We start from the raw sequence: 12,078 nt of genomic DNA, 5'->3' as shown, positions 1-12,078 counted from the left end.
TGCCCTATCCATGTACCTGTCCAAATGTTTTTTAAACATTGCAATAGTCCTTGCCTCAACTACCTCGTCTGGCAGTTCGTTCCATACATCCACCAACCTTTGTGTAGTTGCCCCTCAGGTTCCTATCGGCTTCGGTGGCGGCACAGCGCTGGGGCGCTATTGTGGAGCGGAGCGGGCGATGCCCTGCCTGGGTCGCCGCGCTGGATCGACGCGCTAGAGCTCCGGTGAGCTGTGACCGCTGAGATCAACACCTCCGGGCTGCGGGTCTGCGGAGCGGGCGACGCCGACTCTAACATCCTGGGAGCTCCAAACCGGCGCGGCCTTGTCGGCTTCGGAAGCCGCGGTCCCCAGTCAGGAAGCGGCCGTTCCAGGTGGTCCAGCCGCTGAGAGGACTCTCCCGACGCCGGGCAACACCACCCGGCCAGAACGGCCAGGAACATCGGGCCTCCGTAGAGGTAATAGCGGTGGCCTCAATTAGGCCTGACTTTGGGTGAACGGGATGGGGACTGGACATTGTGCCTTCCCCCACAGTGGTAACCATTGTGGGGGGATGATTTTTTTGTGTGTCAGTAAACATGTTAGTCTGTGTCCAAGATGGCTGTCGGAAGGGAGAGTGGACACTGGCGCGCTTTAGCTGCCGCTGCTCTCTCTTCACCTTGTGTTTTTGATTTTTTGTCTTTGGATTGAATTCTGTTTTTAATTTGTGTTTTTGTGATCTTTATTATTTATTTTATTCCGATTATATGTTTTACTATTCTTGTTAATCTCTGTAAGGTGTCCTTGAGATGTCTGAAAGGCTTGTATCATTTCTTCTTCTTGCGTATGGTGTGCACAGCCTAAAGTTGTAGGACAACTTGTTCTATTTCATCTTATTTGATTGTGCACGCTGGGTTGAATGCATTCGTCGAAACAGGGTGGACCACATGACGGTTGCAATCTCCCACTCTGTATCACTTGCTATCACCTTCTATACATCCAACAATGGACCACTGTGGGCTCCAGCTTTCCTTGGTCATCCGTGCAAGTTTCCATTTGTTCTTTTTCATACCTTTCATTAATTTGTTCTACGTAGCTCTTCATATCTCTCGTTTCTCCCTTTCACCCTGACTCTCAGCCTGACGAAGGGTCTTGACCCGAAACGTCACCTATTCCTTTTCTCCAGCGATGCTGCCTGAGCACTCTCTCTCCGTCCTCCCCAACCTTAGTCATCGTACTGTCGTCCTGCGTAGTTTCAGCGTTTTTATCACTCCTTTTCACCTTCCTTACAGCCAACAATGCACCATTGTGGGCTCCACCTTTCCTTGGCTGTTGGTGCCAGCCCTGATTGTTTTGTACATTTTCACACCTCTAGCTTCCCTCTCCCCTGATTCTCAGTTTGAAGAAGGGTCTTGACCCCAAAACGTCACACATTCGTTCCCTCCAGCACTCTGTGTCCAAGTTCTCCAGAGATGCTGCCTGACCCACTGAGTTACTCCAGCATTATGTATCCATCTTCAGTGTAAACCAGCATCCGCAGTTCCTTCCTACACATTTTGAGACCAGGTTTGAGTTCAGTCCAATGCACACAGCCAAGATTCCACTGAAACTCAGTGAGTCAGTGTTCCCACCGCAGGTGCCACAAGACTGAACAACCTTCATTAAAGTATAACAATCCTGCCCCAATATTCTGGGACATTCTAGCAATTAAACCACATCTTCTACACCACTGAGAAAAAGAATACACACTCAAAGTGGCTGGGGAAGAATAACTAAGATTCTATAAACCTGGGTCACTTATGAAATACAGGCAGGTTTCTGACAAGTTCAGTAGTTTTAACGTGTGTCATCAGGGTGGGGATGGGGGCAGAGAGAGAGGGGCTATTATATAATTCACAGGCAGCTTTCAACCTGTCCTCCAGTTGAGTCTCACTGTCTGTAACTCGTTTTCACCTAAAACACAGCTAACAATGGCCTGTTTCCTTTATCATCATAACTTTTTTGCATATCTTTCATTCATTTCTCTGTCTCTCCATATCATCGTCTATATCTCTCGTTTCCCTCTCCCGTGACTCTCAGTCGGTAGAAGACTCTCGACCCGAAACATTACCTGTTCCTTTGCTCCAGAGATGCTACCTGGCCCGCTGAGTTACTCCAGCATTTTGTGTCTATCTTGGGTGTAAAGCAGCATCTGCCGTTCCTTCACATTTCATGTGACTGATAATCATCCTGCTTCACCCGTCATCTTCTATTGAAACGTTTTTCGCTCAGTTTAGTTTAGAGATACAGTGCAGAAACACGTCCTTCGGCCCACCGAGTCCGCACTAACCAGCGATCCCTAACACTAACCCACACACACTAAGGACAATTTACAATTGTCTATTTGTTACAGGTCTCTCCGTTGCCGAACCAGCAGGTCGAGGAACAGCTTCTTTCCGGCGGCTGTCACTCTACTAAACAACGTACCTCGGTGACTGCCAATCACCACCCCCCCCCAGACACTTATTATTTTTTTTATTCAAATCGTTTGCTATGTCGCTCTTCAAGGGAGATGCTAAATGCATTTCGTTGTCTCTGTACTGTACACTGACAATGACAATTAAAATTGAATCTGAATCTGAATCTGAATCTGAATTTTATCGAAGCCAATTAACCTAAAAATCTGTATGTCTTTGGAGTGTGGGAGGAAACTGGAGCACCCGGAGAAAAAACACACAGGTGACGGGGAGAACATACAGACTGCGTACAGACAGCACCCATCGTCAGGATGGAACCCGGGTCTCTGGCGCTGTGAGGCAGCAACTCTACCGCTGCACCACCGTGCGCCCAGATTTTTGATGTAATTAAACTGGATTGTTTCCAGCATGTACAGATTGGACAAATGATTGAACATTTCATTTGAAAGAGGATGAGATGGTGCCCTTTAGGACATCTAATAAGTGTAGAACATATATAAATCATGGAAGCGCCAAAGAACAGAGGGACCTTGGTGCATGCTCAAAGTTCCCCCGGAGTGGCAGCATAGGTAGATAAGATGATTCAGAGGTGATGCTGGCCTTCGGTAGCCTGGGCTTGGAATACAAGAGCAGGGAAGTTATGTTGCAGATTTATAAAATATTGGTGAAACCACTCTTGGTGGGTGGCACAGCAGCACGGTGGCGCAGCGGTAGAGTTGCTGCCTCACAGCGCCAGAAACCCAGTTTCAATCCTGAATAAGGGCGCTGTCTGTGCGGAGTTTGTACGTTCTCCCCGTGACCTGTGTGGGCTTTCTCTGAGATCTCCGGTTTCTCCAAAGACGTCCAAGTTTGCAGGTTAAGTGGCTTCTGCAAATTGTCCCTAGTGTGTGTAGGATAGTGCGCGTGTACGGGGTGATCGCTGGTCGGCGCAGATACAGAGGGTCAAAGGGCTTGTTTCCGTGCTGTATCTCGAAACACATCTGGAATATCATGTGTGGTTTTAAATGCCATAATACAGATGTTGCTTTGTGGGTGGGTTCAGAGAAGTTGGAGCACAGGAGGCTGAGGGAGGATCCGACTGGGTGGTACAACATTATGGGATAATGGGTAGGGTAGATAGAGGAATCTTTTCCCGTAGGTTTAGGATAATTAATCAGATTTGTAGGGATCTGAGGAAGAAATGTTTCACCCAGAGAATGTTTGGAGTCTGGAACACACCTGCCTGCAAGACTGTAGGAAGGAACTGCAGATGCTGGTCACCAAAGATAGACACAAAGTGCTGGAGTAACTCAGTGGGACAGGCAGCATCTCTGGAAAAAGGGAAGAGATGAGGTTTCGGGCAGGGGGACATTCCGGGGGTCTGGTGAGGTGCCAGCAGGCATGGTGTCTTTATTCAAGTTGGGCAGCGGGGATCAGTCAGATTGTTACAAACCCGTGCCTCCAATCACGACTACGTAATTTACCAAAAAGATTCTGAGTGATGGGACGAATCTTCTCTTGGAGAGTCTGAAGTTGATCTGGAATTGTCAGCTCTGCGATATCAAAGGGAGATTCTCTCTGACTTCATAAGTTACTAAGTTCATGTCATAGCAGCAAATTATGCCATTCGGCCCATCAACTCTACCACGCCATTCAATCATGGCTGATCTATCTCTTTCTCCTAACCCCATTCTCCTGCCTTCTCCCCATGACCCCTGACACCCGTACTAATCAAGAATCTATCAATCTCCGCCTTCAGCCCAATTCATCCATGCAGACCAAATTGTCTTGGGCTAGTCCCACCTGCCCTATATCTACGTACCTGTCCAAGGGTCTTTGAAAGTTGCAATTCTATCCCCCTTTGTGACTTCCTCTGGCAGCTTGCTTCATTTACCCATGTGAGGAAAAACTGTCCCTCAGGTCTCATTGGAATCTAAAGGACACCTTTCAGCCTCCTTCAGGGAGAAATGTCCCACACTCTCCTTATAGCTCCAGGCCTCCCGTCCATCCTTGATGCTTGCCTGAAGCAGATGGGTGGGTCGTATACTGACTACATGCAAGATGAACGCCTGTTACCAGCCAGCTCCTGTAGGAGTTCACTGTCCTTCACAGTTCACTCTCAACACTTGGCAGCATGCATAACAGAGTCACCATTCAACAATGGCAAGAGTGTCCACTCAAGTGTGTTTCATTGTCATCAGTATCGACAAGGGAATCATTCATTTCCTACTTTAGTTTAGTTTAGAGAACAGGCCCTTTGATGCACCGGGTCCGTGCTGACCATCGATCTCCGCTCACTAACACTATCCTACACAATTTACAATTTTTACTGAAGCCAATTAACCTACAAACCTGTACGTCTTTGGAGTGTGGGAGGAAACTGGAGATCCTGGAGAAAACCCACCCAGGTAATGGGGAGAACATACAAACTCCGTACAGACAGCACCCGTTGTCGGGATTGAACCGGGTCTCTGGCGCTGTAAGACAGCAACTCGACCACTGCGCCACCGAGCCACCTTACTTGCTGCATCTTAACAGGCCCTTCCTTATATGCAATAACACGCCTATAATAAACATTAGTCAAAAATACAATGAATTAATAATCGAACTCCAAAATAGTACAAAAAACAAAGTCCATATTGCAACCAAAGATACAATATATATAAAGTCATAATTGTTGAGGTTAGTGTTGTGTAGCATTCAAGAGCCTGATGGTTGCTGGAAAGAAGCTGTTCTTGAACGTGTACAAGTCCTATACCTTCTACCCGATGCAGAAATGACATGAGCATAACCATGGGTGGTGTGGGACTCTGATGATGCTGAGGCAGCGACTCCTGTAAATCTCATTGACGGTGGGGAGGTCAGTACCTGCGATGGACTGGGCAGTGCGAATCATATTTGTCATCTCCTTCGTTCCTGGGCGATTGAGCTGCCTAGCTAGGATTCAATGTAACCAGATATGCTTTCTACTGTACACTTGAAGAAATTTAAGAGAGTATTCTTCAAGGAACCAAATCTTTAGACTTTAGATTTTTTGGACTTTGAAGATGCAGTGCGGGAACAGGCGCTTTGGCCCACCATGTCTGCGCTGACCAGCAATCACCCTGTACACCAGCACTATCCTGCACACTAGGGACAATTTACAATCTGTACCAAAGCCAATTAACCTACAAACCTGTATATCTTTGGAGGAAACCGTTCACGTGGAGACGTACAAAGTCCATACAAACAGCACCCGTAGTCAGGATTGAACCTGGGTCTCTGGTGCTGTGAGGCAGCAACTCTACCGCTGCACCACTGTGCCGCCCCTCAATCTCCTCAATCTTCTAAGAAAGTAGAGGTGCTAATCAGCTTTTTTCATGATTGCATCAATGTACTGGGCCCTGCACAGATCTATAGAGAGACGCACACTCAGGAACTTGAAGTTGTTGACGCTCACCACCGCCAACCCATCAATGAAGGCACAACTTTCCCCTGGCTCCAGCCTTCCTTGGTCATCTGTTGCCGACCCTGCTTTGATCTGGCCTTTTCTTACCTCCAGTCCCCTACATTCAGTCAGAAGAATGGTCCTGACCTGATTGATACAAATACATCGATAGATGCTCCTGAACACATCATCAGTGATGTAACCTGGGATCATTGGGTGTTTCGGGCCTTTCAACATCAGACACCCTCACCCAGGCGACCCAGCCGTGGTTGATCAGACCACGACTTGTGTTCAGGTGGCATTCGCTCTTCCCCATGGACCTCCTCTCCTGATCCAGAGCCATCTCGAGGCCTTCTCCGCTGCCTCTGTGATGTTCTTGATGGCCCTTCTCCTCGCCACTCCGTTGATGCCCAGTCCACTCAAGGCTTTGTAGAGCGATTGCCCTGCAATACCTCTGCAGCCAACCTCGATGGGCATACACCTTGCCTTCCAGCCCTGCTTGCGGCAGTCTATGGTGAGTTCTTCATATTTGGCCATCTTCCTCTCATGGGCCTCCTCCAGACGGTCCTCCCACGGCACTGTCAATTCCAACAAGACGATGTTTTTGGTCGCCTCTGAGACCAGTAGGGTATCTGGCCTCAGGGTGGTCGTGGCAATGTGCCGTGGGAACCTCAGCTGTTTCACCAGGTCTATGGAAAGCTGCCAGTCCTGCGCAGTCGCCAGGATTCCTGACTGATTCTTGGCTGCTGTGGTTCTTGGCAGCTGCACTCCGGCCTTCACGGAGGTGATCATCTGGGTGGTGGGACGTTCTCGTCTACAGCTGCTGATTCCCATGCTGATGGCTTCTGCAATGGGTTTGAGAACCTGGTCGTGACGCCATGTGTACCGGCAACAGCTCAGGATGTGTTCCAACGTCCCCTTGCCTGAGCATTGCGGGCAATCTGGAGATTCCGCTTTGCCCCAGATGAAGAGGTTCGATGGGCTGGGCAGGACATCATACACTGCCTGGACCAGGAACTTGATGCGCTGTGGTTCAGCCTGCCAGAGCTCAGTCCATGTGACTTTTCGGTCCATGGCCTGCTCCCACCTTGTCCAGGCTCCCTGCTGCCTCAATCCAACTGCTCTGGTAGACCTCTCCTCCTCCACCACTGCCCTCTCTTCCTCCTGGACCAGCCTGCGCCTCTCCTTCCCCTTGGCCTTGTCAAACTGGGGAGATGGGAAGATTCCCAGGCCAGCTCTTCCCCGAGTCACTGCTCCCACCAGGACTGTGTGGCGTATCCGGGACTCTGCTTGCAGCACGGCTTTGCCGGCTCTCCACTTCCTCCCAATTTTCACCTCCACCCCTGCTTGAGCCACCTTGGGGTCGCTGGAGTCCCTGTACAGCATCACCTCTCTGGCCTGAGTCACCTTGAACTCCTCCTCCAGGGACTTCAGGGGCAGCTGGAGCATGATGTTATTTCCGTAAAGGGCGATGCTGCTAAGGCTCCTGGGCAGTCCCAGCCACCTCCTGAGAAAGCTGCTGACTTTCCTCTCCAATCTCTCTACGATGGATATTGGGACTTCGTAGACAAGCAGTGGCCAGAGTATCCTTGGCAGGATACCATGCTGGTAAATCCATGCCTTGAACTTGCCGGGAAGCCCTGACCGGTCCACTGCTCTCAACCAGCTCTCCAGCTCCTGACAGGTTGCCTGGACAGATGCTGTATCCTTCAGGCTGCTGTTGAACACCTTGCCAAGACTCTTCACTGGCCTTTTGGAGACAGTTGGGATTGGTGACCCTTCGATGCTGAAGCGGAACCTGTCCATGACTTTGCCCTTCTTCAGCACCAGTGACCTTGATTTTCCTGGCTTAAACCTCATCCTTGCCCATCCAATCAGTTTCTCCAACCCCTGCAGGATCCACCTGCCTCCTGGCACTGACTCAGTGGTGACAGTCAGGTCGTCCATGAAGGCTCTGATTGGTGGTTGGCTCATTCCTGACTTGGTCCGAGGGCCCCGGCACTCTGGCTCAGCAGACTTGACGATCATGTTCATCGCCAAGGCAACAAGGATCACAGAGATGGTACAGCCTGTGATGACCCCAACCTCCAGTCTGTGCCACTCTGATGTTACTGACCCTGATGAGACTCTCATGCTGAACTGGTTGTAATAGTCCAGGATGAGATCTGCCACTTGGCCCCACGGGGCACATGATGCTTGGCCATGACTGTCTGGATCAGCTTGTGCGGGATGGAGCAGTAGGCGTTGACCAGGTCAAGCCAGAGCACTGTCAGGTCTCCCTTGTTCTCCCTGGCGTCTCTGATGAACTGGGTCACCACTCCCGTGTGCTCTAGACACCCCGGCACTCCAGATACGCCTCCGTTTTGAACTGAGCTGTCGATGTAACCATTGCTGGAGAGGAAGTTGGTCAGCCGCCTCTCCACTATGCTGAAGAAGATCTTGCCTTCAACACTTAGCAGGGAGATGATTCTGAACTGATCGATCTTCTTGGAATCTTCCTCCTTTGGGATCCAGACTCCTTCAGCGAATCGCCACTGCTGCCCCACTTTTCCTCCCCTCCAGATGACTTTCAGGATCTTCCACAGCCGTTTCAGTAACAAGGGGCAGTTCTTGTAGACCCTGTAGAGGGCTCCGCTCGGGCCAGGGACTGAGCCATCTCTTCCTCTCTTCACAACGTCCTGGACCTCTTTCAGGAGTGGCTCTCGACTATCAAACTCCTTGTGGTGGTTTTATCAGGATGTTGCACTGGCCCAGCTCCTGCTGCCTGACGGGGTCACTGTAGGTCATCTGGATGTGCCGGTCGATCTCCTCCTTAGAGCAAGCCAAACCCCCACTGCGCTTCTGCACGAGTAGTTGTTTGGTGAAGCCGAAGGGGTTGGCTATGAAGGATGCTCCTCGCTTCCTGGCTCTTTCCTTCCGGTGTCTTTGGTGCCACTCAGCTCTACGGTGGGTCATCAGCTTCTTCCTCAGGATGGTTCGCGGCTCAGCCAAGGGGGGGATGTTGCTCTTCCCTGGCCCCTTTATTCTGCTTCTTGAGGGACTTCAGCTCCTGCCGGATCTTGTGGATCTTCGTTGCTCGTTGGTTCATGGTGAAAGGTGTTCTGGCCAGCTTCTTCTCCACTTCTCCAAACCTTTCCACAGCTAGGCTGATGATGATTGTTGTCATCGACCGCAGCCTTCCGTCCACCTCTCCCTTCGCAGTTGCTTCTAGCACCTTGTCAACGTCCTCGTCAAACTGATGCCAGGCTGCCGTCTTGCAGGCCTGAGGCCATCTGACTGGAACCTTCTCCGGAGAACTGTTCCGAGGGACTAGTTGCGCCACTTGGAGGCTTCGGGCTCTGTGGGGTGATTCCGGGCCCGGCTCCTCCTGCGTCTCACCAGGTAAAATACCTGTGCGTTGTGACATCAACCATCTTGTTTTCTCCAGAGATGTTGCCTGCCTCGCTGAGTTACTCCAGCATTTTGTGTCTATCATCAGTTTAAATAAAATCCAAGCTTATAAATGATTCCAGCCTTATCTGATGTTGCAATTTTTACAGCAAGCACATGTGTGTTAAAAGCTACACTCAGACCCACACTAACAATCAGCTTCATGTACACACACTAAACATACCTGTGTAGTTGATCTTCATTCGGAGTAGCTGGTCTTGATAAGCCGTGTGTGGAATGTCTTGCTGCTGGGAAATAGACACTGAGAGCTGCACTTGTAGCTTCATCGTGCAAGGTATAATCTTCATCTGAGAATTCTAGAGAATATAAAACAGGAAGGGTGTTTAGGGCAGCACAGTGGCACAGCGGTAGAGTTGCTGCCTTACAGCTCCAGAGACCCGGGTTCCATCCCGACTGTGGGTGTTGTATGTACGGAGTTTGTACCTTCTCCCCGTGACCTGCGTGGGTTTTCTCCGGGAGCTCTAGTTTCCCCTCACGCTCCAAAGACATTCAGGTTTGTAGGTTAATTGGCTTTGTATAAGTGTAAATTGTCCCCAGTGTGTGTAGGACAGTATTAAAGTGCAGGGACCACTGGTCAGCACGGACTTGTTGGCCGAAGGGCCAGATTCCGTGCTGTATCTCGAAACTAACTAATAGAGGTAGGATGGTGCGTGGGAGGTCTTGATTGAAAGTAGCTCACTTCCATCTGTGTCTTGAAGGACAAGCAGTGAGATACTGGAGCTAAGTGAAATTAATCAATGATGTGATGAAACTCGACAAGTGTTAAAGAAGATGTATTGCACCACATGAACTGATGCAGAAGTGAAGACACTAACAATGAATGGATACACTTTGTGTGTCAGTCCTACCACAGTTCACATGCCGACATTATGAATTATTTGACAATTCATGTAGTTATTTGCATTTGGAAAAGCAAATGACCAAGAGGGCACAACATGCTGGAGTAACTGGACAGCACAGTGGCGCAGTGGTAGAGTTGCTGCCTTACAGTGCCAGAGACCCGGGTTCCATCCTGACTACAGGTGCTGTCTGTACGAAGTTTGTACGTTCTCCCCGTGACCTGCGTGGGTTTTCTCCGATTGCCCCAGTTTCCTCCCTCAATAAAAAGACGTACAGGTTTGTAGGTTAATTGGCTTCAGAATAGATTGTAAATTGTGTCTAGTGTGTGTAGGATCGTGCTGGCGAAGGGAGTTGCGTGCGCTGTAACCAAACTAAATCCAAAATACTAAACTCAGCAAGTCAGGCAGCATCTCTGGAGAACATGGATAGGTGACCTTTCAGGTCATGACCCTTCTTTGAACCCGGGTCTCTGGCACTGTAAGACATCAACTCTACCGCTGCTCCACTGTGCTGTCCAGTTACTGCAGCATGTTGTGCCCTCTTGGTCATTTTCACCTTCCTTACATATCGGTTTCCAGCACTGTGGACCCTTGTTCTCCTGCCTATCATCTTCCAGCAACTGTCTCCACCTTCATCCTCCTCTCCCCCACACCTGGCTCCATCTACCTTCTTTATTGCCTTGTCTCCTTCCACCTATCATTCACCTGCCTCTATCTCCCAATCCTACCTCTTCTCCACCCGAAACGTCACCTATTCCTTTTCTCTAGAGATGTTGCCTGCCTGAGTTACTCCAGCATTGTGTGTCTATCTTCGATGTAAACCAGCATCTGCAGTTCCCCCCGACACAAATCTTCCCCTCCCCAACCTCGCTCAGTGCCCCTCATCCATCACCTCTCCATGGTCTATCTATCTATCTCCTGCTGGTCCCTGCCCCTCCACCCCCCTCTCCTGCTGGTCCCTGCCTCTCCACCCCCCTCTCCTGCTGGTCCCTGCCCTCTCCACCCCCCTCTCCTGCTGGTCCCTGCCTCTCCACCCCCCTCCCCTGCCCCCCCTGCCTCTCCACCCCCCCCTCCTCCTGCTGGTCCCCTGCCTCTCCACCCCCTCTCCTGCTGGTCCCTGCCCCTCCCCCCCCTCTCCTGCTGGTCCCTGCCTCTCCACCCCCTATCTTCTTATACTGACTAGCTTCTCCCACCTCAGTCTTGGTGCAGGGGTTGCCCCCCTTTCTCCCCCCACCCTTCAGGCAGGATGGCAGGGTGGCAGGGTGGCAGGATGGCAGGATGGCAGGGTGGCAGGGTGGCAGGGTGACAGGGTGACAGGATGGCAGGGTGGCAGGGTGGCAGGGTGGCAGGGTGGCAGGATGGCAGGGTGACAGGATGGCAGGGTGACCCCCTGACTCCTGCAGGATGGCCTGCCTGACAGGATGGCCCCCTCAGGATGGCAGGGTGACAGGGTTCCAGGCCTCAGGATGGCCCCTCAGGATCTCCTGCAGGGTGGCCCTGCCTCTCCAGGGTGGCGGGACTGTGGTTTCCGTTTCTTCTATGTTCCGGCGTTTATTTAAAAAAATCAAAACCGGCTGCAACTAAAAATAGGTTGCTGTTTTAAAAATCGGTAATTTTTTAGTCGAAGCCAGTTGCGATGCGGTGGTTGCCGGATTGCACTATAAGCAAAGACATCTATGAATCCAAGTTTAGCAATATGCCCATCACAGAAACAAACGCTCAGCTGAAAACGTACTCTGGAGAAGTGTTGGAGAAGTGTGGAGAGTTAGTTTGTGATGTACAACACAAAGGCAAGACTTAAATTGCCAACAGTTGTTGCACGTTATGTCAATAGGCCAATGTTGATGGGCAGAAATTGGCTCTGCTTACTGAAACTGGACTGGAAATCTGCATTCCAAGTCGAAGCATAAACACAACTGGATCAGTTGTTGCAGAAACATCATGCTATGTT

General features: G+C 50.5%; 1 protein-coding gene across 1 annotated transcript in view; it reads right to left on the bottom strand.

Moving 5' to 3' along the window:
- Positions 1–12,078, bottom strand: part of LOC129708029 (dynein axonemal heavy chain 3-like) — a 426,708-nt gene that overhangs the window by 373,365 nt on the left and 41,265 nt on the right. The window contains exon 7 of the mRNA XM_055653570.1: positions 9,452–9,584. Within this exon, the coding sequence (XP_055509545.1) occupies positions 9,452–9,584 (133 nt within the window). The remainder of the gene's footprint in view (positions 1–9,451; positions 9,585–12,078) is intronic.

The sequence above is a fragment of the Leucoraja erinacea genome, chromosome 22, assembly GCF_028641065.1.
Source record: "Leucoraja erinacea ecotype New England chromosome 22, Leri_hhj_1, whole genome shotgun sequence".
NCBI lineage: Eukaryota > Metazoa > Chordata > Chondrichthyes > Rajiformes > Rajidae > Leucoraja > Leucoraja erinaceus.
The sequence above is the reverse complement of the archived record's forward strand: the minus strand, read 5'-3'. Positions and strand labels throughout refer to the sequence as shown.